This window comes from Tachysurus fulvidraco, chromosome 14, assembly GCF_022655615.1.
Source record: "Tachysurus fulvidraco isolate hzauxx_2018 chromosome 14, HZAU_PFXX_2.0, whole genome shotgun sequence".
NCBI lineage: Eukaryota > Metazoa > Chordata > Actinopteri > Siluriformes > Bagridae > Tachysurus > Tachysurus fulvidraco.
In genome coordinates, this window is record NC_062531.1 from 20,430,995 (window position 1) to 20,456,241 (window position 25,247).

General features: G+C 38.1%; 3 protein-coding genes across 8 annotated transcripts in view; all 3 read right to left on the reverse strand.

Annotated features, from left to right (window-relative positions):
- Nucleotides 1–1,053: 1,053 nt before the first annotated feature.
- LOC113656113 lies at nucleotides 1,054–2,756 on the reverse strand. The gene has a single exon (XM_027167158.2). It carries the CDS (start codon nucleotides 2,754–2,756, stop codon nucleotides 1,422–1,424), a length of 1,335 nt encoding a protein of 444 aa, XP_027022959.1. The 3' UTR covers nucleotides 1,054–1,421.
- A 4,709-nt stretch (nucleotides 2,757–7,465) lies between these two features.
- si:ch211-251b21.1 (uncharacterized protein LOC571720 homolog) lies at nucleotides 7,466–15,387 on the reverse strand. Of its 2 annotated transcripts, none has more exons than XM_027167533.2 (10): nucleotides 15,248–15,387; nucleotides 14,853–14,926; nucleotides 12,432–12,463; nucleotides 12,158–12,337; nucleotides 10,942–11,168; nucleotides 10,740–10,837; nucleotides 10,400–10,617; nucleotides 10,074–10,293; nucleotides 8,745–8,989; nucleotides 7,466–8,042 (listed from the first exon to the last, which is right to left on the reverse strand). In XM_027167533.2, exons 2-10 carry the CDS (start codon nucleotides 14,908–14,910, stop codon nucleotides 7,947–7,949), a joined length of 1,374 nt encoding a protein of 457 aa, XP_027023334.1. In that variant the 5' UTR covers nucleotides 14,911–14,926; nucleotides 15,248–15,387; the 3' UTR covers nucleotides 7,466–7,946. The 2 variants fall into 2 exon arrangements, with proteins under 2 accessions (XP_027023334.1, XP_047655735.1); XM_047799779.1 differs by lacking the exon at nucleotides 15,248–15,387 and adding an exon at nucleotides 15,092–15,186.
- A 2,052-nt stretch (nucleotides 15,388–17,439) lies between these two features.
- plch2a (phospholipase C, eta 2a) overlaps nucleotides 17,440–25,247 on the reverse strand; it is a 124,904-nt gene continuing 117,096 nt past the window's right edge. For 4 of the 5 annotated variants that reach the window (XM_027167196.2, XM_027167195.2, XM_027167198.2 and 1 more), the window contains 5 exons: nucleotides 25,055–25,139; nucleotides 24,713–24,859; nucleotides 24,513–24,592; nucleotides 21,600–21,933; nucleotides 17,440–19,541 (listed from right to left, as the gene is read on the reverse strand). In XM_027167196.2, the coding sequence (XP_027022997.2) occupies nucleotides 17,959–19,541; nucleotides 21,600–21,933; nucleotides 24,513–24,592; nucleotides 24,713–24,859; nucleotides 25,055–25,139 (2,229 nt within the window). In that variant the 3' untranslated portion in view covers nucleotides 17,440–17,958. Of the gene's footprint in view, nucleotides 19,542–20,003; nucleotides 20,032–21,599; nucleotides 21,934–24,512; nucleotides 24,593–24,712; nucleotides 24,860–25,054; nucleotides 25,140–25,247 lie in introns of all 5 variants that reach the window. The other variant, XM_027167199.2, reaches the window with a different exon arrangement.

Here is a 25,247-nt window from a genome sequence, read left to right on the forward strand (position 1 = left end):
AAAAGTACTGAGTAACTGTTGAGTGACGTCTAATTTATTTTTTAACATAAGACAACAATCAGGCAGACAAAAATACAAAATAATCTTTAGGCAAATTATAATAAATAAATTAATTAATTACAAAATAGATAAAATTAAAATAATTCCGGTAAATTCAAGTACTTAATAAATAAAATAAAAATAAAATAAAAATAAATACGCACAAGTAACACAAATTTCCAAACCTTTATACTTTTTTACCAGGCAGAACTAGAACGAGGCAGCCCATTAATTCTCATAAACTGTGTGTGTGTGTGTGTGTGTGTGTGTCTCCAGTGAAAGAACAGAAGGAAACACACACACACTTCATACCAGGCATGCTGAACAGAAAACTGCACACCGGTCAGCGTAAAACGTGTGTGTGCGTGTGTGAAAACATGCAGAAACAAACTATTTCACCAACAAAAATCACTCAGTGATGTCATTATTAAACTTCACCGTGTGCATTGCCGACGGTTTGTGTTGCTAACTAACCCGCCCCGCTGCTGAGATTGAGTATGGTAACGTGACGAGACCGCACAACTACGTTTGATTGGTGAAACACAGTCACGTGGTAGAGCCTTAGCGGAAGTTTCTCTCTCTGTCAAAAAAACAAACAAACATTAAAATTGATGTGTAGAATACCAAAGAGGTAAAAAGAAAAGTAACGAGCTCATTGTAGCCTAATGTAGCGGGGTAAGAGTACAGTTTCATCTTCACAAAGCTACTCAAGTAAAAGTAAAAAGTACAGTGATTTAAAACTACTCCTAGAAGTATATTTTTTTCAAAAACTTACTCAAGTAAATGTAACGGAGTAAATGTAACTCGTTACTACCCTACTCTGTTTCACGGTGTGTGTGGGTCACCATACTTAACCGTATGTCACTTTCACATCACTTAATCTAAGTGAAAAATAATTATACAGCAATTTAATAATAAAACACAGGAGTTCAGACAAGCATTTAAATGTAATTTATACAAATTTATACAAATATACTGCTTTCCAAATACCAAATATTGAAATTGGATGCACTTCGGATGGGTTAAATGCAGAGAACAAATTCTGAGTATGGGTCACCATACTTAGCCGTATGTCACTTCACTTCACTTCACTTCAATATTGCGTGAACTATTAATGAATTTACATTCAAATGTAAATCACAGACATAGCTAGTTTGCAGCATGTAGTAATAAAATGTAAAAAATATTTCAATAATTAACTTAATTAAATAAGTATGGTAATCATCTGTTTCAAACAACCTTCTGGAGTATGGTGGATATTGTATTGTGCAGAATAAACCCAAACAGGTTCTTTTTTTCTAAACACTTTTGAGTCACTTTGTTGGTTAAAGCTAGTGGATGCATGTTTTTTAAGAAATTAAAATTCAAACAAACAAAAAACATTACTCTTCACTTTTCAACAAACCGGATAACTCTAGGACTCTGTTCACATTTGGTATCAGTTCTTGTTCAAAGTCCCACACTCTTGTGTCAACAAATAACTGCTCCTTGGTAAGACTTCCTTGTAATGGCGTCCTTACGTGAACAATCCGACACACATCAAAAGCAACTTTATAGTCCCGTCCAATGTGTTTCAGGCTAGAATGCACTGATGTTTGTATCACGTTTCTTGGGTTGATGATCATCTTTGTGGGGTTGTAGGTGTTCTTTCTATCTGGTTCTCTGTAAATGTGTTCCATAATATTAATACCAGGAATACTTTTCCATTCTGGCCTGTGAAACCTACCACTTTCTTCAAACTGTGTCATGGGGAAAATGTGGTTCTCTATGAGAAATACATTCACATCTTTGTGCTCGTGTTGCAGAGACTCCATCAGTAATTCGAGATTAGGGTACTTATAAGGCATGATGATCTCATCAATGTCATTCAACAGGACATATTTGGACTGATACATGTGTCTATAACTGCACTCATTGAGTGTTACCAACTGGCCATAGTAGTGGAGGTCCCCTTTATTAACTGTAATATCCCATCCTGTAGATGGGTTAAGGAACTGGTCAATAGGCCATGGCACAATCTCTAGAAATCCTTCTTTCTCATAGTGCTGTAGAAGCCTTGTCAAGTCAGACCCACAGCTTGTGTTGTAGATTACAACTCGTTGTACACCAAGAAGCTTGTACATCTCCATGGTTTGAGCAAACTGCAGAACATTATTATAGTTTCCAAAAAGGTTGGATATACAGATGGTGAAGTTGTACTGGAGTGATTCTTTTTTCTTTTTGTTCTTTACTGGAAGGAAGTCTAGGTTATTAATGTCTGAGTGTTCATCAGCTGAAATGGCGACGTGACTCGCATATCGGGTGTATTTGCCCTGGCACAGCACATCTGAAGCACCATATGGAAAGCCAAAATGATCTGAGTGTATCTCAATTTTTGCTGCAGTAACCTTGCAACCTTGGATATCGTTGCAGTAGATGCAATAAAGTGGCTGTGTACTGTTTCTTTTGATAATGCTGATAACTCGAATATCTTTATTGAGCCTGTGTTCCATGAATGCAGACACCACAAAATGACTTGTTTTTTTAACGGGGATTATAGAATTTAGATATTTTGGGAAAATGTGTACATCTGAATAATTGCTTGTAGCTGATGGTGTGCCTGCATATATATAAAGAGCAGCCTGGCCAAGAATATACTTCCATGTTAGAATCAAGATAGCAGTTAGAACACCAAAAATGATAAGGAAAAAAAACAGTTGCATCTTTGTGTACGCCATTTTAAGAAATCATCCAATTTGACTCCTGTAGATTGAAACAAAACTATTATTAATACAATCATCCTATATTAAGAATACATCTATAGATTTTATCCTTTACTGAATAGTAATTGTATCAGAAAGCAAAAAAATTAAAAGTGCAACAAGATCTTCCAGGTATTATTATATTGGCTTTTTATATATTTCCTCAGGCTAGATTAAGTAGAATTGAATAACTGGATGTGTTTAGTAGGTCAGCAGCTCTTGTAGCTTTGCCAAGAATTCCAGAACTTGGTTTTTTTTTTTCATATTTCAATTTTTCAATATTTTCTCTCCATTTAAATGAAAATAGATTAAATAGATTAATGGCGTACTTACAATTAGCTGCATATTTGGTGAAATATATTTTTCTAGTTGGATATAACAATATTGCAGTGTATCTTGCTATCAAGTTCAGAACTGCAACTCTAAAGTTCATACCACAGGTTTTCAACAAAGATAAAACCTGGAGATCATCATAGCACACTATCGGTTTTAGTTTTCCACAAATAATTTATATATAAATTTGGATAATTTACCTCGCAACTGACACAACTGTGTGATTTTTAAAATAATGTTCTGATCCTTATTAAGCTTTCCAATCTTTTCGACATATTACAGTAGTACCATGGAACCCATGGTTATAGTACTTGATTGAAATTCCTGCATATTTTTTCCTATTCAAAATGTGGGGTTGAATATTTAGTTCAGGATCTCTTAAGATGGCACATCAGAGCCAAAGAAATTCCAATAAAATGGTACCAAAATCCATGCCACCAAAGTTACAGAGATCCCACTTTTTCTTTTCTCATAATACTGTACATGAATAATAATTATAAAATAAAAAAATGCTCCTCAGTAAGATTCTCTGGTAGTTGTGTTGTTTCATAAATAATTTGTCCCACATAAAGAAGATTTTATTCTTACTTTTTTGTATTTATCCTTATTGGATCCAGATTCATAGATCTATGTTAATTGTTTATTTTCTCTATTTATTTATCCTTCTTTACATTTTCATGTAAAAAATACATTATATTTTTTTCTCACTACAAGGATACAAGGAACAGTCGTAAAACACATTTCACTACATCATACCAGGCATGTTTATATATGTGACAAATAAAATTTTAAATTTGCTTCAGTGTCCAATGTGCTTCAGACCGGAATGTATTGATGTTTGCATAAAAAGTCACATAAGAGGTTTTGGAAATTCAAACACTAACCATAACAATAAAAGCAATGTTATGTCCAAAGTGGAATAGATCATTTTTGGGCTTAGGCTTACGCCTTTACATGAGAAAGCATTACAGCTCTGCTAAGCAAGCAAAACACTTTACAAATGGGACAAATTTATGAAGAGGAAAAAAAAGTTAGTATATCCAGTAAATCTGAACATAAATCTGAAATCTAAAACCTTTGTATCTTACAAGTGTTCCTAAGTACAGTATGTAAATACCCAAGAAGACTAACCAGTATAAAACTCTACTTAAATGGCATTACATCTTCAAAAACTTAGTAGACTGATATAAATAAAGACTTACAAAAGTGCTTTGCTGTGTGATCTCTCACAGCTCATGCCCTTCATGCCTTGTTCTCCGCACTACCCTGCGTTACTGCACACTCCTTCATTATATGATGCTGGCTTTCCCTTTGTGACTACATGGAGTCTAGTCATGCAAATGCAAATATACTGATTATTTAAATGTGTTTTTTTTTGTGTGTAGTTTGCATTTTCTTTTGTTTAGATTCATCATTTGCAAGACTGTTAGTATGTCTGATCTCTTCAACATGTGCTGTAAGATTTCCTCAACTTATGTTTGTCATATTGTGTGTTGCTCTATATGTTGTTATATGCGCTTTATGTTAGGTGTGGGAGTAGACGAATTTAATACTAAGAAAACAGCAAATCATTGTATTGCTGTGAATCAGTGATGTCTATGGAAAATTGTAAACTATGTTATGATCAGGGGGCACGGTAGCTAAGTGGTTAGCACGTTTGCCTCGCACCTCCAGGGTTGGGGGTTCGATTCCCGCCTCCGCCTTGTGTGTGGAGTTTGCATGTTCTCCTCGTGCCTCGGGGGTTTCCTCTGAGTACTCCGGTTTCCTCCCCCGGTCCAAAGACATGCATGGTGGGTTGATTGGCATCTTTGGAAAAATTGTCCGTAGTGTGTGTGAGTGAATGAGAGTGTGTGTGCCCTGTGATGGGGTGGCACTCCGTATAGGGTGTATCCTGCCTAGATGTCCGATGACGCCTGAGATAGGCACAGGCTCCCCGTGACCCGAGAAGTTCAGATAAGCGGTAGAAAATGAATGAATGAATGAATGTTATGATCAATAAAAGGAACAGGTTTTTCACTATACATAACACACAGTATATCGAAAACAGCTGAATGGCAGGTCAAAGCTTGTGGACATGACCAGCAAACCCATTTGTGCTTTCTGAACAGCCTATTCAGAATTTCCTTCCGTTACTGTTATAATAACCCCCACTCTTTTGAGAAGGCATTCTATAGAGTTTGGAGCATGGCTGTTGGAATTTGCATTCATTCATTCAACCACAAGAGCATTAATAAGGTGAGGCCTGGATGTTGTGTGAGGAGGCCTGGGGTGCAGTCAGCATTCCAGTTGACTGTAAAGCTGTTCAGTGAGGTCAAGGCTTTGTGCAAAACTCAAGTTCAGCCTCTCCAACCTTGGGTAACCTTTCTAATAGTTCCATTGTAGTAAAAAATGTAACGCTACAACATGCAAAGCCACCTTATGCAGTATTAAAATATGGTAAATAATATTTAGAATATTAGAAATATACTTGTACTGTATGCTTCCAGTGGGGGGCACGGTGGCTTAGTGGTTAGCACGTTTGCCTCACACCTCCAGGGTTGGGGGTTCGATTCCCACCTCCGCCTTGTGTGTGTGGAGTTTGCATGTTCTCCACGTGCCTCGAGGATTTCCTCCGGGTACTTTGGTTTCCTTTCCCAGTCCAAAGCAATGCATGGTTGGTTGATTGGCATCTCTGGAAAATTGTTCGTAGTGTGTGAGTGTGTGAGTGAATGAGAGTGTGTGCGTGCCCTGCGATGGGTTGGCACTTTGTCAAGGGTGTATCCTGCCTTGATGCCCGATGACTCCTGGCACAGGCTACCCGTGACCCGAGAAGTTTGGATAAGCGGTAGAAAATGAATGAATGAATGAATGAATGCTTCCAAATGTGTGGCATCAGTTTGGGAAAGAACAACACTTGGGTGTGATGGTCAGGTGTCACCATCTTAGGCCATATGATATTTTCATTAGTAAACAAATCAAATAATACATAACAATGACTTATATTGCACCTATGGGACTTTACATACATTACACATATAATTCATATACACATATTCCTTCATAGTGCACTTTTTTTGCACACAATCCTTACAGATACTTTCGCTTTAACCAAAAATGGATTTATTCTTTCATTCATTGTCAGAAACTGCTTTATACAGGTCAGAGTCTCAGTGGATCTGAGGCCTATCCCTGGAAACCTGAACAAGACACCGATCCATCGCACTGCACCACGCAAACACACTCACACCTATAGGCAATTTCTGACATGTTTTTAGTAGTTTGGACGAAGTCCAAAAGGACATGGTGAGAATTTGCACCTCCACAGAGACACTAACCCAAATCTCAGGATTGTAACAAAGACTCTGGAGCCATGAGGTTGCTATAGAGTAGTACAACAACAACAACGATCAAAGACTCCTCACTGAACACCTTCAACCCCACTGAACATCTTTGAGATGCATTGGATCATTGACTGCAAGTCAGGCCTTACTGTCCAACCTTAAGAAATCTTAGCAATGCTCTAGTGGCGAATAGAAGGACAATACCTATGGGCAAAATACACAAGGGTGTTTTACCAAGGGTTTTATAGCAGTAATATAGAGATAATACTCCATATTAAGAATCTAATTGACTATGAATGTATTATTTTGAGATCTAAACAAATACAAATACAGATATGAATAGGAATTGCACTATTTATACCTTTTTAAGCAAGGGCATCTGGTTGAGAAGAGAGGTGGAGGAGAGCGAACTATCAGATATGAACAAAATATCAAAGAAATACTAAGCTCAGTAACATGCATTTACAGCATTCATTCATTCATTCATTCATTCATTCATTCATTCATTCATTCATTCATTCAACCAAAGTAACTACCTACAGTGAAGGTCATAGTGATTTCATTTAATCTAATATTTTAATCCTTATTTATATTTCGGGAAACAGAAAATGTGTTCAGTAGAAAATGTCAAATAACAATAAGTTTGGGTCAAAAAAAAATAAAATGCTACACCTACAAATATAGGCACAAATACAGATATTTATACCCCTAAACAGAAACAGATATTATGGGACCTACTGTATGTTCTCATAAAGCATGTTATTTAAATAAAAATTTGCTGTATTCATAAAAATCTGTGAACAACATCACAATTTTACTTGTATTTTTATAGAATATGATAATAAATCCATAAGTAAACCCTTGTTGTTTATCTTAAAGCATATGGCTTTAGGAGGGATAAAAAAGGACTTGAAGAATTCGGAGCAACTTTCATCCTGTCCTCTTTCTATCTTCTGTTTCTGTCACATTTCAATTGTTTAGTTTAGTTCTGTTTTTTTTTTGTGTATAATAAACAAGAAATCTTAACGTTAATATTTTATCATGCATTTATTACTCAATAGTATAAAAGCAATGAAACATGTCATGAAACATTCTTATATTCATTACATGCCTTCACTTTTCTCATTTCCAATACATATAAAACAATGTTATTTTTTCAGATAACATCTACTACGGAAAAAAAACAAACAAATAAACAAACAAAAAGCCACTAAATAACTAGAATAACTAAATAGACATTACTGTATATATTCTACATTTATTGTTAGGCCAATATAAGTGTGTGAAGAAATAACTTTAGCGCTTATAATCTAAAACCAGTCAATAATCATAGAATGCGTTTCATAGTATGTGAAATTAATTATCAAATGTGTCATGATGATAAGTGCAAATGGAAGTGGTTTTCCATACGCAGTTATCCCTTTCTAAATTGAAAGCCGGGATCTTTTATTTGAAACAGAAAAACAAGCTGATCGTATGAACAGAAATGTATTTCTAACAATGTTGAGTGGATTTAAGCTTTGCATTTCTCTGAGCTTTCTGCCTGAGCTTCCTCTCTTTTTCCAAACCGCTTACCAAGTTCAGAAGTCAAGACAGAACAACAGGATTTCTGAAAAAAAAAGAAAAGAAAGAAAAAAGGACATAAATTAAATTGTTCTACCATGAGAAAATCACTACCGTGATCATTAAAAGTGACGTGACATACAGCTAAGTACGGTGACCCATACTCAGAATTCGTTCTCTGCATTTGACCCATTCAAAGTGCACACACACAGCATTGAACACACACACCCGGAGCAGTGGGCTGCCATTTATGCTGTGGCACCCGGGGAGCAGTTGGGGGGTTTGGTGCCTTGCTCAAGGGCACCTCAGTCGTGGCCGGCCCGAGACTCGAACCCACAACCTTTAGGTTACGAATCAGACTCTAACCATTAGGCCACGACTGCCCCAATAAATATGAACACACACAGATATACAGTATTAAAGCCAAAGTCAGGACTGATCAGAGTTCCAGAGTTCACATTTTTCTTTGTTTTAATGTTTGATGTGAACATTAACTGAAGCTCTTCACCTTTACCTGTATGATTTTATGGATTTAATATATATTATGTGAATATGTAAAGGTGTTCCTAATGAAATCAGATCACCAGATCTTGATCGCTGAACTAATGGTATAGAAATGAAGAGGTAGTTTAGATAAAGCTTCAAGTATTGTAACTCTATGAACAAAATGCACCACAAATAACAAATGTTTTTGTAACATTATTCATGCTGGTAACATGCTATTTTAACTGTATCCTAACTGACCCACCTGCTCTGCATTAGCAATGTTTCGTGATTTGGCAGTCAGCTCCATAATGGCCAGAACAAGTCCCAGCCCTAAGCCGAGAGCCAAAAGCAAGAAGACTCCCTTCAAACTGCTGGGCTTCAGAGATGAGGCCTGTGCATTTTCTTCCATGCAGCTGTTTGCCCACCATTTACTTAGCAGATAATCCAATTCTCCAGACTCGCTCAACTGGAGGATGGCCACACTCAGGTTTTTCAGCATAGGAAAGCCTTAGAACACATGCACATACAAATTCACATGGAGATTTGAGCTGCAAATATAGTGCTACAATTGTATAATAAAAACTGCTAGTGTGAAGTTTCTGTGCAGGTTCTCCCTTTGCGTTTTTCCATGGGTTTTCTCAGAATACTCTTGTTTCCTTCCACCATGCAAAAGTATGCCAATATGTGGCCTGGCTATGCTAAATTGCCCCTAGTTTGAATATGTCCATGGATGATTCCCTACAATGGATGGACAGTATTCCTGGGATTGGCAATATATCCACTAGGTCAACTGACCAGGATAAACTACATTAATATATTCTAGAGATCCATCTATCCATACATTCAACCATCTATTTTCCTCCACTTATCCAATTCTGGGTCCATCTAGTCCTTGATATACCTTAAGGACTTTTCCTCATTCGACCTGCTTGAAACCCTCCCCAGGATGTCGAGGAGGCATCCTAACCAGATCTTTGAACCACCTCAACTGGCTCTTTTTGAAGCAGAGAAGGGGTGACTATTTGATCGGCAGGACAAAGAGTGATTCACAGATCCTTATTAAGGAAATAATCAAGAACCCAGATACCTTGGCCAGAATAGGAAAACTAGGACTCCACTCTGGAGCCAGGCCCTGGGGGGAGCTTGTTGGTAAGCACCTAGTAGTTAGGACCTTTCCCATGAAGCTCAGCCAAACACAGCCTGAACAAGCTACATGGGACCGTGCTCTTGTGGGCACAACACCTGCAGGAATAATAGTAAGGGTTTGGTGCATTGTGGATTGGGCTGAACCAATCCCCGACTTGCCAGACCAATCCCTGGCTACCAAAATTGGCTCTAGAAAACTGTAAATATAAAAGAAGGAATAGTTGTGGCCATGGTCAAATTTCACAACCATTCATGTAGTCAATTTCGGTAATTGATGTAGATGAGTGAAAATAATTACAGTTGCAATTTCAACTGTATTGATGTAAAATCAATGAAGATGGTTGGAACAGTGTGGGATTAATTTAACTAGTGGACAAGCGACAGAAATGCATTGTTCACCATCAGGCCCATGGTGATTCTGAGTGTTTGGTTGATGTGTACTTGCCCAAAGGAACTGCAATGCTGTAGCCTCTCATGCCAATGACCTCAGAAGCACGTATTAGGTTGCAGTAACGTGCCACAGCCAGGTCAAGAGACACAGACTCTCCAATGAAGGCATATTTTCCTTCCTGAGACCTACGGATGCCTTCTTCCATTGTCGTGGCATAGGACTGTTTTCTTTCCATGTTTTCGTAGATGCGCCGGTAGGTAGGATTGATGGAGTTCTGTTTGGACAAAAAAGTGTCATAGCAAAGTGAATGCATTAATATGAGGTAGGGTAAATGCACATGGTAAGGTGAAGGATCAAGTAAGTTGGCTATTCAGCTTTACCTTAAAGAAAGCCATAGAGGAGGAGCCCTTGATTGTCCCATACTCAATGACATTTTGGTTCGCTAGGTCTTCAAAGCTCTTAATTGAGAGTTGCTTGTTATCCATGTACAACCAATTACTGAGGTTTGCAAAATAGCAGGCCAAGACTACTAATGAAAACAACCACCAGATGGCAGTAATCACACGTCCTGAGAATGACTTGGGGTGTGGTCCAGCGCCTGACATACACAAAACAAACAGTTGAATACTTTTAATATGAGAGGGTCTGTGACACAAAATCTCAATACACTGGAAAACATTCTCTTTTCAAAAAAAAAAAAAAAAAAGTGCACATGTTCACCTTGAAGTGTTAAAGCCCCAATAGTGTACCAGAAGCTGTGCGAGACTGTAAAGTGATTTTTCTCCGTCTGTGGCTGGCTCCATTCAGAGGGGCTAATACTTTGTAAAAACACACCATAGGCACATTAGGCATTCCCAGTCCTTCTACATTCAATGACTATCTGATGATCTGATAAGATCTAAAGATAAAGTGGGAATCTTACCGAGCTACCAAAAAGATACAGAGGGAGGTAAGCAGATAAGCAACTATAAGGCTGATCCACATCTCACTGGAGAAGAGATGTAAAAAGCTGAGATACTGAGAGTCTTCTGAGCCAGTGTCCTTTCTCATGACAAAACTAATGCCTGTCTGCATGAATGGTTTGGTCATGTCCACTGCCATCTCTCGAACAGCGGTGAGTGTAAGTGGAGCCATGGCCAGATCTGCTTCCTGTAGAAAAGACATGTGCACACATATACACTTAAACAGCAGGTACAGACAGCTTGCAAAGCTACACACAATTTTAGAAATTAGGGCGTAGGACATGTTTTTGTAGATGCTTAATTTAATAGAAACCGTTTTAATGTGTACCTTTAGTATGTATATCTATCCATCCATTTTCTGTACAAATTATCCTACACAGAGTCGTAGCCTGGCATGGGACACCCTAGACAAGGTCCCAACCCACTTCAGAACACAACTGCACAATTTAAGGATGCTAATTACTTTGAATTGGAGAGAAAACTAGAAAACCCAGAGAAAAACCAAAAAGCCTGGGAAGAACATGCAAACTCTGCATACACAGGCCAGGACAGGAAACAAACCACCAATCCCAGAGGTGTAAGAAATAAATATGCTAACCACTAAGCCACTGTGCCTATTTTACCTGGAAACCTTGAAAAATGATAAAATTATTATATGAAATAATTGGGCTTTAATGAACACTACTCTAAAAGCTAATTAAAGGTACACTACATAGAAAAACTACATATTAAATGTACAAAACATGTCCCTTGATGGAGGAACCAAGTTATAAGTGGATGTTGGTAGCTTTATTTTTGAGAATTTTATTATGTCAATATTTTTAAGTTCAGCATTTTTTGTCATTCTATCTGGCATAAATAGGCTTCCATACAACCGCACCAACAGTGAAGTAAAGAAAAGACTTCATGATATGAAGAAGTGAAGCAAGGGCTGATTTCTTTCTAACACATAGTGTAAATTCATGCAGTCTTGCAGATGCACTCTTATCAGTTAATTACAAACAATGAAACATTTTCAGGCCACTTCGCTGAAACATCCATAACAGTTTGCAGTCACTTGTTTGCCCAAATCATACTTATTATGTCTTCAACAAACAAATAAACATGTTTTACCATCTACTAAAATTGCATGTATTCTTGTTTTCTTCAAATTAGACATGTTTAAATAGATCTCACCCCTCTAACAACCTCTCCAATCATCCCAGCCCAGTTGCCACGTTCATCCTTCTGGCCGTATTTTCCATCTTTCACAAGGCGGACATTGTACTTGAAGCCCAGTTTCTCCGCCAGTGCAGACAGCAAGTCCATACAGAAGCCCTCAAATTCTGAGCCTTTTGACATTGTGTATGGTTCTTGCTAAGGAGAAAAATAAGTGCTGCTTGGTCACTATTTAAAGACAGGCACCCAAATCTAAATCACAAAACTGTTCTGTTTAGTGTTTATCACCTACCTTAATAGTGGTCACTTTTAGTGGCTGTGGTTCTGGTGATTAAAAGGATAATTGTATCATTAAGTCAATATCGCTCGTTATAGTTTGATACCTTGGAATGATAGAAAGGTTCTAGCAGATTAAAACTTATTTGCTGTTGAGTAATAACAAAATAAAAAAAAAGTAAAAACAAAATATGCATTAAATGTGTATAAAAATTATCTGCTTTAAAACTGCACAATATTTGAAAATCATAAAGTTCTTGGATAGACCTTTATAATTCTATTTATAAATAAAGTTTAATTGCGTCTACATTCCTTCTAGGCACTCAAACAGACTACAACTCATTAGGGTGACATCCACCTGGATAAGTGGAAGAAGTTTTGATATAAATTCAATTCATCTTAAGATTACCTTAAGCGATAAAAGAATTACGAAATATTTAATTAGGGACGAGAAAAACAGTACTTCTACATGGCTAGAGTAAGTTTGTTAATTTGGAGATGAAAAAAAAAAGAAAAAGAAAAGATAAAAGAAGAAGGAAAAACCCCCTTTGTTTCACTCTGAACTTGAACTCTTGCAAGACATTCTTGGCAGCAAATGAAGCATTTCATCATGCTGTGCCGTACTTTGTACTGTTTTTCACATTGAGGCAAATATCCCCAAATTTACTAGACAAGGACAATGTTCCTGTTGTTCTGCCGCCCCTTTCGCGTGGTCCCAAGCTTCACGGCCACTAATCGTCCTTTAAGAGAATAAACTGCTTAAAAGGACATAGAGGGAGATAAACAGCGGGTTGTTGTTGTGCAGCCTGTGGTACCTCCTGTGGTGGAACAGATGCAGAGTCCAAACTCCTGAGTGTTCCAAACCTTAAGAAAGAGATGCCACCAAGTGCTGGGAAAGTGCCCTCCCTTTGCATACTCTCGGACAACTGATTCTTCTGGCTAAATAGTTTTTCTTAGATTTAATGCTTGATCGTTTGAAAAAGCACCTTAACAAAAATAAGATTGAGTGTGTGTGTGTGACCCGGTTACATAAGCAAGCATCAAGTTTTTAAGGAAACGTTTACTAAAATTATAACTTATAAAAGTAATTATAATATAACTTTTATTTTCACTTTCATTGTCTTTAATGAGACAAAGAATGTCTCCCTCACTATTTTACTCACAAATTTAAGTTCCTGACACTAAATTAGAGCCCCTTTCCTCATGGAACCAAGGAATGTGGGAAAAATTCTATAACTAACAATATCTTTATTGCTAAGCTCCAGGGCTCTAGCATGATAAAAAAGTACTTCTAAAAAGTCACCTAATGACTTCGACAAATATATGATTACAGATTAATCCAGTGATGTAGCAGATAAGTAGACTGTAGTTTTTTACTTTGAGATGTGGTAAGTAAAAGTCAAAAGTCGTTGACACAAATTTACACTCAAGTCAAGTATATTTAAAATAATTGCACTTTCTTACTTTCCACATCTGCCCTTCACTTTGGTTTACTGTGATCCCGAAGACTATGTTGGGAATTATGGAACCTTTCATTATTTCTTTGGAGGTCAAAAGACTTATAGAGGGCTGACAATTCTATAAATTAAGCAAAAATGTCATTCTTTCAGCATGTTTTTCCTAAGCATGTCATGTACATGTAACTGAAGCACTTTCACTGAGAAGGAAAGCCCTGCAGGAGTCTGTCATTCGCATAGAGGAATTGACAACTAATATGCAAACTATCGAAAATAAAAAGCTTACATGCCATCGAAACCACAGTTGTGTCATGGCCTTGTCCCACATCACTGACTGCTTGGTTAGTGGGGGCTAATTGATTGCTCACAGATATTGTTGGCGGTGGCAAGTTCTTTCTACTATTTTAAATGCAAATCACTCAGAGCAATGGGACACTAATGGAGTGCCAGAAGCTTGCTGGGACCATTGACAGAGTCAATAAGATGTCAGACTAACATTGGCCCTTCCTGCATCCTGCTGGAAGACTTGCTAGAGAAAAACCAAAGTGAGGAACGGAGATACAGTAAAATCAACATTAAATTTGTTATGTCTGAGGTGTAAGGACCAAAACTTAAGCTCTTAACATTTACTACTCACCTCGATTCATATTTACACGTATACCTTTTTTGTAAACATTCGTGCCAAAGAAAAATGTTCACTATATTGGGAGGAGTAGTAGCAATCAAGTATACAGCAGTAGAAAAGAATCTAACTACAGTATAAATAAATGGCACGGTTCAGTTGATTCTTCATTTAAAACTTTACATGCATTCATTTGAAAACATCTGAGGCAAATCCAGGTACTGTCCAGAATAGCTGACAATTATCCATGTATCACAAGATTAAGCTTACACCAACTGAGCACAAAGAAGTGCAAAACAGTTACACAATCAGAAGGGTCAAAACTAAGTGTAATTTGTTAACTGCGACATGAAGTTACCTGCGCTGCAGATGTGAACCACTGCTGCAACAAGCCAAAGGAGCCCCAGAAACACCATGGTAATGTTTTCAGAACTAAAAAACATGCAATAATTAATTCGCAGGAATAATAATAATAATAATAATAATAATAATAATAATAATAATAATAATAATAATAATAATAATAATAATAATAATAATAAAAGACATAGCACTAGTGTAGCATTAGTTTCACTAAAAGAAAAAAAGCTGCCTCACCCCCTGATCTCAAATATTTTCAAAACATTGACTTTATGTTTCACAGTTTAGTCTGGTCAACTGAAGGATTTAATATACACAAGAGTAAAAGCAGACATAACAACTTCAGGCCATAACCAAAATTAAAGAAGATATTTACAAGAACGTCAAACTTACCCTGCTTTTATAATCAGCTTCTCTCAATGTCCAGCACATCAAAGATCTCAAAATATAAGGCACGAACAAATACCCCAAAGTCAGTAAATAACCAATGAGGATCTGTGGGCTGTTCTAGAAAGTGGAGGGAAAGGGGTGCGAGACTGACTGAGACTACAGTAACGATTTATGGGTGGGGGAGGTTAGATATAGTGGAGCAGGGATCTTGTTTTCGAGAAAATCCTCTCATGGTTTTATGAGGATTTTTAGCATATAAATTACAGAGGAATACTAAGAAATTTATGCCTCAAAAGATTTAGAAAAGTTAAGATGTTAATACATAATATGAATTTTGCTACAGAGGCAAAAAGTATTTTCTATCTAATTAGAGTCATGTGAATAATAACTATTGTCAGATTGTGGCTGTAGTATATATTTATTAAAAGTTTTTTTTTCGTAGTCGTATTAGTATGTACTGTACAGGTTCATTTTACTTTGAGAAATTAATTGCTCAGCTCCCGTTCACAATTGGGCCAAGAAAAAGGTTGGTATTTTTTTTGTTGAACCGAAGTATAGGGTGTAATTTAAATTTACAACATTTTACAAAAGGCTCCTACAATTCTTTTGTAAAAGCGTCCATAATTGTTTAACCTCTACAACAATTCTGACTAAAAGTGAGATAAACTGGCTGTGTGATAGACCCTAGAAACAAAAAAAATCACTGTGATAAATACAAATCCAAAGGCCAGAGTTGCAACACCTCATGAATGCTAAAGAAGCAGACTTTTGTGTGAGTGACAAGAGTGTACAATCTCTGTCACTCACTGAGCTGTGTGAATCCCAGGGCGGTTTTTGGGAGCGCAGAAGGGTCCCGGTCTCTCACGTCCCACTTGAAACGGTCACCAAAGCAACTGAAGACCCAGGCATTCCTGTGCTTTTGTCTCAAGTGTCAATCGTAAGCGGAGACGAATCTTTCAGAATTTTATGGACATCATGCATGAAGAGGCGAGGGGTACAAAAGCAATGAGCTAATACAACAACACAGGACATGACAGTGGGCACTTTGGGTCAAAACCAGCAGCTGGAATGCTGAAAAGATGAAACAGAGAAGCTTTTATTTCTGTTTGGATCAGAGATGTGATCAGTCACCAAGTGCAAAGCCGGGACATTTTTTCCCAATATGAGCTCACTGTGAAATATTGGGAAGGTTGAGCAGTGTGAGCATTAAGTAAAAGGAGGCCACTTAAAAGAGTGCATAATGGTGCAAAGAGTGACACTTCCTGGATGGGAGTTTCTGAACTTTTTGTTAAATCAACGAGAAAAACAGTAAAAGAAGAACATAATGAAGTGCATATTTAGTATTCACCTGGCAAGAGTCAGCATAACACATATTATGACTTATTAAGGTATTACATTTTAATAATAAAATTACATTCAGGAACACAAAAGAAGGGCCAAAAACCGATTGAATATTAATAGTGCTAAATTCATCAGCTGTAAAGCAATGCCAGTAGATTTGTAAAATTTTCAGGGAAAAACATTTAACATTTACAGAGGACAGTGAACCTCAAACTTGGATTGTCTCCAGAGGTATGTGAAGGGGAGAATGGAAAAGAAAACACAGAATCTGTATGTACATATGTTTTTACTAAAAAAAATCTCAGATTCCTGCAAAGTTAACTGACACAACTCTGTAATCATTACAGTACAAAGTGAGAAATGTGCTCTTTTACCTTCCAATGATGTGCCATTGAACTGTATCAGTGTACTCATTTACAACATAATCCCTCAATTCCTAAACACTGACTGATACATACTGTGGACCAGTGCACATGCTGAGTGGTGGAACATGTAAAACCTTAACTGAGATACACGAAAAAGATTACAATACAGTATATTACTGACATGCTAAAACTTACAGTCGATTTCTGTATGAATCTGCCGATAATACTGTACTATATACTTGATACAGTATTGTGTATGAAAACTGCCCTTTGCCATATAAACGTTATGAATAATAATAATTAAAAAAAAACTAAAAGAAGGAAAGGCAGTTATTGTTTCACCTAATGCAAAGAATTTAAAAACTCTAAAAAAAAAAAAAAAACCTCAAAAAATCCAAGAGACAACAAATTACTGTTGCAAATACATTCCATGCTTTTGTTGCAAAAAAAATAAATAAAAAAAAAATAATTCACCACTATAAACACCAACAAGATGCATTGGTATTTTAATTAGTACAGTAAACATGTCATTCGATTTAAAGTGAGAGAAGCAATGTTTCATACAGTTCAACATGTAATCTATTGCTACAGCAGGCCTAAAAATGACAAAATTCAAGACTGATATGAGTGTAAGAATTTTTGATTTCTGTATATCATTCTATATCATTGTGTTTAAAATAAATGAGTGCATTTAGGACACTAAACTGATAAGAGATTTAGTGAGGCTTTGCACCCAAAACTTACAAGAAAACATATTATAACATTTGCACTTTCCCTCTCATTAGGTGTAGAACCTTTGGAATCTACAGTACCATGCTTCATGCTCTTTGTTGGGACTGATGTACACCCCTCCTCATAGCAGCTTTACCCAAAGCTTTTGTAACAAATCTTCTACCTATACCAACAGTGCTTCATATCAGATGTTTGCAGTGTCTCATTCCATAGTTGAACTAACAAAAACATTGAGTGTGTTGCTTGCTCGCAGACCTTCAGTGGACCCTAGCTCTGTCAGAGACGGAGCATAAAAAAGACCTCACTATCTGGGCTACGAGGGCTCTGTTGGATTGGCCCTGGAGGAAGCTGGCTCAGCAAGTCTAGTGTGGTACAGGGGCTGCGTGTGATGCTGCAAGCTCCCTCTGGGATTCCACGTTCCTCAATGGGGCTGTTGGATCCCCTGAGGAGGCTTTGCAGCCGCTGCCTCTCCTGGGCCTGCCTGGCACGATTGGCAATATAGCGCACCCGGCTCTGGCTGCGTGATGAGCTCCTCCTCAGTGGTGGTGCCTCCTCTTGCTCCTCCTCCTTTTCATCAGCCTCTGAGTCCTGCAGGTTGGATGTAAAATCACTGCTTGTCAGTGGTTCTACGTCAGTGAGTTTCTTTAGCCGCTCCATCAGGTCGTCCTGGGGTTTCTTTGGGGACCTCTGTTGGCGTGTGGGTCTGACCACAAAACTACGGCTGATACTGCGATACTTGCTATCAAAGTTGCATACAATGTCCTCTGATGTAAGGTCACCAAGACTCTTAGACTTGGAGCCACCATTTATGTCTTTTGGTGCAGGTGTTGTGGCTCTCTTGCTGGAAGCAGATGATGATTGCTTTAAGCCTTCCATGTACAACCTGCTCCATGTGTGACGTCGCTGCATAAGCCGTTTGTTGTCATGTTCATTCCCCAGCTGCCTTGGAAGAAGCTCGTCCACTGGCTCACACATCTGACCATCCCGCAAATTGGGATTGGATTTGCTCTTGCTGACACAAAGCGTGCTTGAAGTAGTTGATGACCGAGACATGCAACTCCAGTTTGCCATTGAATCCTGGGTTTCATGACAGTCCCGAGCAGCTCGGAGGCAGGTCAGGCTCTTCCTGGCCAGGTTGGGCAGGGAGAGGTCAATCACAGTGTCATTTGAGGAAATGCTAGATGAAGATGACACACTATCACGGTGAGTGCTTGGGTCAAGCTTGGACCAGAGGCGATCATTGATAGTTGCGTCGATGGAGACATGAGGCACTGCTGACTGCTCATCAACAGGGCACACTGGCCGTACCTGGCCTTCGCTTTTGGTCCTTCGAACTGGTGTCCTTGGCACAAAATTCAAACCTCGCTCTATGTCCTTGTCAATTAAAGTCTTTTTAGCCTGAACCATCTGGGAGCTATTAACTGTGGCCATCTCAGGTGCAGCCTCTGCCTCTAAAGTTTTTCCAATCTTAACAGTTGCATCCGATAAAATGTTTCCACCAAAACTCATCTCTTTATCTACTGCCTGCTCTAGGGCAAGGGGCTTATTGCTCCCAATGTCAAGGTAATTCATAGACAGGGATGTATTTAAATGACCCTCCCCACTACTGTTGTTTGGGATGGGAAACTGGGTAGGAACAGGTAGCTTGTCCTCATTTGATTTTACAGGGCTATGGTTGTCTTCCTTAGAAGTTGTTATTGCTGTGGATGGTGGAGACAAATTAAGCACATCATTGGGTGAATGTTCTGAGGTATGGGTTGGACTGCACATGGATGTTGAGGTGGATTTCTGCTGATATTCTTCCGCAATGGATTCCAGGACATGCAGATAAGGAATGGGTCTCAGCACTGTTAAATGATCTGAAAGGATAAGCAAAGCCTCATTACTATGTTTTAAAAGCTTTTACATAACCTAGATTTTTCCTCTGCCAAAGAGCATAAAGACAGTTAACAACATGTACAAAGATGTGTAGCAAACATGCAGCATGCCTGTATGCAGCACCTGGCTAATTTACAGTTGTGTTGGATTGATTAATATAACATAAGTAAAATGACAAGCTGGAAAATTAAAAAAAAAAAAGCACCTCTGCACCACAGATCATCATGCAGCTGGGACACATATTCTGGGACACATTTACTGAATAACATTGACAATAATAAATATGTTTTCTTAGTTAGCCATAAGAAATCCATTTAATAACTAATTTATTTTTAAAAAAAAGTATAAAAGAAGTGAAAGGAGAGTTTTGCATTGCCCATAGTCTAAAAAGACAAAACACATAACCTATGCAGTGGAAACACGCATATGGAAGGCAAGTTTACCTGACTTTGATCAGCCCTCAGTTTTGCACTAAGGAAAGATAGCATGCAAGAAGGAAGGAACAAACAGGCACTTTATTAAGAGCATAAGAAACCCAAACAGAGGGGATCTATCAATGTTATGGAAGAGCAATTAATCGAGAAGGAACGTTCTGATCATTTTAGAATAGCGGATGCTATATAGTTAGATTATAAAGATGTAAAATTATTTTACTGTACAGTTTGTTAAAGTATGCAACAGAGTGTAGAAAGTGAATAGAAAACAGATTAGTCACATTACATTGAAGTTTGAAGAGTCAAGTCTGAAATCACTCTTTTGCGAATAATGTCACGAGACTACAATAATATAAACCATCTGCTCTAATGTGAGTTGCAACACAAAAGAGCACTTGTGACCATAAGACAGGGATAAATTCAAATATTTCTTGTCTATTGCAGTGGTTATGCAATCGACAGGAAGCAGACTTATTTCACAGACAACACCCCCCACCCTTTTTTGTTCCAAGGCCAGATAGGCAGCATTAACTTACTTATTTACTAAATTACTAACATACTATAGGCCTAAAGTGTCTACTAGGGAGCAGAATACTAATCAGTTTTGGAGATCACTACATTTATGGAGTATTTACTGTATCTGTTTGAATTCCACTGAACAGCTCTCAAATGTGTTGAAAAATTAGAGTGACTAACTCTTACACCCATAGCCCAAATAGACTTTGACAGTGATCATCTTTGCACAACATTGGGTTATGTCATTCTTGTAAGTTATTCATAAATGTGCTTCATCTGTAGCTGTTCACTGGAGTCATGTGGAATCTATTGGATCCACTACAGTCTTGAGGGCTCAAAAGACACTGAGTTCAACTAGATCCCTTCAGGGAGCTACTATGGTCTTACCAGTGAAGAACATAGGGGATTTACTGCGGATTTCCTCCAATTTCTGAGCAAATAAAGTGTTCATCTCCCGCTGTAGAGTCCCTACAACACGCTTATGTTTGTCCATCACTTGTTGTGGAATTGTAGGAAGCAGTTCCAAATTGTCCAGACTACTGCAGCTACTCCAATTGCTTTTTGAAAGACTCTTTTCTCCATTCATAGGAATAACATTTATACATTTGCTGCCATAGGCAGTCCTAGGTGCAGGATTGTCCAAACAATCTAGTGTTTGTCCAGCTTTTGATCGTACCCTTGGCATTGGTGTAGGCTTGAAGGGCTGGAATTCAGGCTCAGGTTTACTTTCTGGGTGTTTAGGTAAGGCTAAGGCTTTAGGTTTAAGGCTGGAGCCTGGTTCCGGGGAAACCTTTCGAATATCTGTGGGGGAGCAAGGTACCCTCTCTGAAATAGCAGCTGGTTTACCCTGCTTATGGTTGGCCACTGTTTTCCTCTCCAGGTCTGGACTCTCCTTTGTCACAATCATGCACTTCAAGCAACTGGATGTCATTCCTAATCGGCCAGAACTGTTCACTGTGACACAGGTGAAAACACTCTGCTTCTCCAACGAATCCTGCAACTTTAGCCTGTTGGCTCTCCTTATGGGTTCACTCTTGCCCCGCTTATTATGCAAGGCCTTAGACTCAGGATAGACAAACCTGACCTTACCTGTATCATCATCCGGGTGGAGCTGCCCATTGGTGCCATGCTCCCACGGCCGCGCTGATGCTGCAGGGTCCCCGTTGGGATGGGCAGCAGGGCCCTCCTCAGACTCACGCTCTGAGCTAGCTCCCTCTGAGCTATAGTCTTTGGTGTCGATGGAGATCTCTGGGAAGCCACGTTTAACTTTGGGCTGGCCCTTGGTGGGAGCGCTGGCCGTGCGACGGAGCAGGTGGGCCCCAAAAGCGGGCTTACGACTGTGCAGCACAGCAGCATGGCTGTCTAGAGAAGCTTGCTTTGGATTTCTGTGAAACAGACCTTTTATGCTGCTGGCTGGCCGTGCCTGCAAATAAACAACAGAAAAATAGCCTGAATCTCAGTGAACTTCAAGTCTCGGCAAGGATGTATCTGATTGTATTAAGGTAAAAAAAAAAGTACAATAACATGCGGGCAGTATTTTTATTCAAATCTGAAAAGTTTCTAACATCAGTTGCTATTGAGAAACAGAAAACGGTTGGTTTAAACATCTCAATATAGACAGTTTTATTAAAGTTAAAACAAGTTAATTGTTTAATTAAGTTCTAAACTAAAAATAGAAAAAAAGTAGCATTTTAATGGCAATAAAATAAAAAATAATGAAAAATTTTATAGCTTTAATTTAGCTTTCTACATTTTTATTAATAAAACTGTTTATTAAAAGAAACACTATGTTAAGAACAGGTGGAAGCTAGCTTATCTCATTTTTTTTACTTTAAATTGTTCTTTTAGCTTTGTCTTCTTTCTTTCATGTTTGGTCTGACACTGACAGAAGTTAGACCAGACACAGAACAACAAGACACATGTAATTGAACTATACAACAGTGGAACAAGTTCACAGATCTAAGTTCACACACAGTCCTGTTATGGGATATACATACAAGTGTATATGAGTGCGAAAACAGAACTAGCTCTATTGAAATGGAGATGCAAGATTTGAGTGCATATGTAATGAAGACATTTACTTCTTTTACAAATGACACTGGGTTATAAGCTGTACGTAATATTAAAGCCATATTGATTTTTTTTTTTTTAGCCTGAGGCAAAATGATGTTCCTCGTATTTAATCTTAAGCAAAAGACAAAATATTTTAATTATTAATTTGTGAAAGTGCATGAAATGACAGTAAGTTCTCCCATGACTGCAATTAACCCAGTGTCATTTCATGAAACATGTCAAAGTAGATCCACAGGGAAATGCGCTTAAAATGTCGTGCATCTTATCCTCAGTTGCTACATAAATACACATCACTGTATAGAAGTAGCAAAAAACCCAACATAAAAAAAACAATTGGCAAACCTTCTTTGAAATACAATTATAACAGTTTCAAATTTAGATTTAGCCAAGACAGAAAGACTAAAGGGATTAAAAGCTCTTGAGTTCTTCTTATTTGAAAAAGAAAATCTGAACATGACCGTGCTAACTATTAACAACAATGATACACACTATTGATAGCTTAATTCTCATCTGGCAAAACAGATTATTATAAAGAGTACCTGGCAACCTCCGGCTCTTCATTGTCAAAACAAAACAAGAAAACTGGGAGTGAATAAGCATGGTCCAATGTCTGTTCTGTGATTACAGCTATATGGGGACAATGTGGCCATACCCTTTAGCTCTGTCAGATGAAATTCCTAGATAATGCTAACAAGGCATTTGAGAGCCTATTGCAGCTTGAGAATTTCCTGAGTTAAGTGAAATAAGAGGAGACGTTGTCGCCCCTAGAATGCAGTGCCTGATGCAACCCCCCCGACATGCCTGCAGCAGCGGATGGTGACATTGGATCTGCTTAGGGGTCAAATGAGAATGCTGGCGAGGTAAAGGCAGTCACAATTATGTCACAACTCATTTTTTTCATGAGTTGGCAAGGCTGAATGCTGGCACAGGCTCGGTCACTCGCTCGAGAGAGGGGAGGAAGGGCAAGGGGAGGGGTCATGTGGCACATGCAAGGTGCTGATTGCGTCTCACTACACCTGAAGGTTTGAGTGACAGCATCAGGGCTCCTAACAAATTCCTGCCTTTAAAGACAGCTTTTGGACTAAGGTGGTTGCACTGAAAGCACAAAGAGAGAGGGGGGGAGAGCGTATGAAAGAAAGAAAGAAAGAAAGAAAGAAAGAAAGAAAGAAAGAAAGAAAGAAAGAAAGAAAGAAAGTCAGGGAGAGAGAAGGAGAAATAAAGAGATAGGGAGGGAAATACCATAGAGATCGAAAGAGAGAGAGAGAGAGAGGGAGAGAGAGAGAGAGAGAGAGAGAGAGAGAGAGAGAGAGAGAGAGAGAGAGAGAGAGAGGAAAAACTATATAAAGACAAACATCTGTATTCTGAGCAAAATTGAGACAATTTATAAAAGCTGGCACAAAATAATCAACAGATTCAATGGGCAAGTCTTCTAATCTAATACTAAATACTATTACATTATTTCACACAGTTACAATTGTTTACGAATGTACAAAAAAAAATTAACAAAAAAACAAAAAAAAAAAAAACAATGAACATTTCTTTATTCTGTACCTGTGTCTATACTTTATAACTGTTATTAGGTCCATAAGTACTGTATGTACAGTACCTGTGCGTAAAAACCTATGTAAAAAGTAATAAAACAAAAGAAAACAAACTAAAAAACAAAAAAACATTTACAGCACTAATAAAGACCGTTTGGATTTTTTGAACACCAAGCAAATATTTACTTACTCAATTTATTACTGTTTTGATAATAAATATGTAATAGAATTTCTCCTAAAACATTATAAAGGACCCATGCATTATACCACGAATGCAATCTGAACACAGGACTAAAGAAAGAAAGGCAATAAGTCATGACAGAGGTTAGCATACAAATCAGTCACTAGCCTTTTTCACAAGATCCTGCACTTATCTCTAAGTACCTACCTTACCGATGATGTCATTCACAGACACATGAACAAAAATCGACGCCTCCTCCATCCCTTCTAAATATACATGCCGGTAACCTGTGTAACAAAATCAACACATCAAATTACAACCATTCCGAGTCAAATACGTATCAAAGGTAGTACACAAAAATAAACACGTACAGTAAGAACACACTGTAAAGAAATTAATGAAGATACCTGGCATCATGCTATTAAATGCGATGGTCCTCTGGCCAATGAAGTCCTGTCCAATGGGGTCATGGTCCCAAACCAGGAAGCGTACCAGCGTGATTTCTGGCATGTGCGCAGTGAAAACCAGGGTCTCCTCCCACATGGGGTTGAACCCTAAACATGAGAGAAAAAAGACAGCATTTGGAACTGTTGCAATTTCTGCATTGCTTAGACAAAATGTATTGAAATTTTTTAGTCCTCAAGTAAGCACTTCAGTACAGCACTACAACACTCACACCACAATCACAGCACCATTAAAACCATCATAAAACTAATGAGCTGATTATAAACCCGTTGGCTGTCACTTACCGTTGTCATCCACGACTCTGGTTTGCTCCTTGCAGCAATCTATTGGCAAGCCAATGACCTCTACTTCCACAAAAGGGTCAATGATCTGAAAAAAAAACAACAATGAAAAAAAAACAACCAAAAAAAAAAAAAAAAACATTAAATAAAACCATCAATTCACTTTAGCAAGGACTCCAGTCACAAAACACAAAAT

Coding starts and splice junctions, on each gene's coding strand:
- LOC113656113 (XM_027167158.2), bottom strand. CDS start 2,756: ATGGCGTACACAAAGATGCAACTGTTTTTTTTCCTTATCATTTTTGGT.
- si:ch211-251b21.1 (XM_027167533.2), bottom strand. CDS start 14,910: ATGGTGTTTCTGGGGCTCCTTTGGCTTGTTGCAGCAGTGGTTCACATC. Junction 12,464..14,852: donor GGTTCACATCTGCAGCGCAG/GTAACTTCATGT, acceptor TTTAATCACCAG/AACCACAGCCACTAAAAGTG. Junction 8,990..10,073: donor CAGCATTGCAGTTCCTTTGG/GCAAGTACACAT, acceptor ATGTGTTCTAAG/GCTTTCCTATGCTGAAAAAC.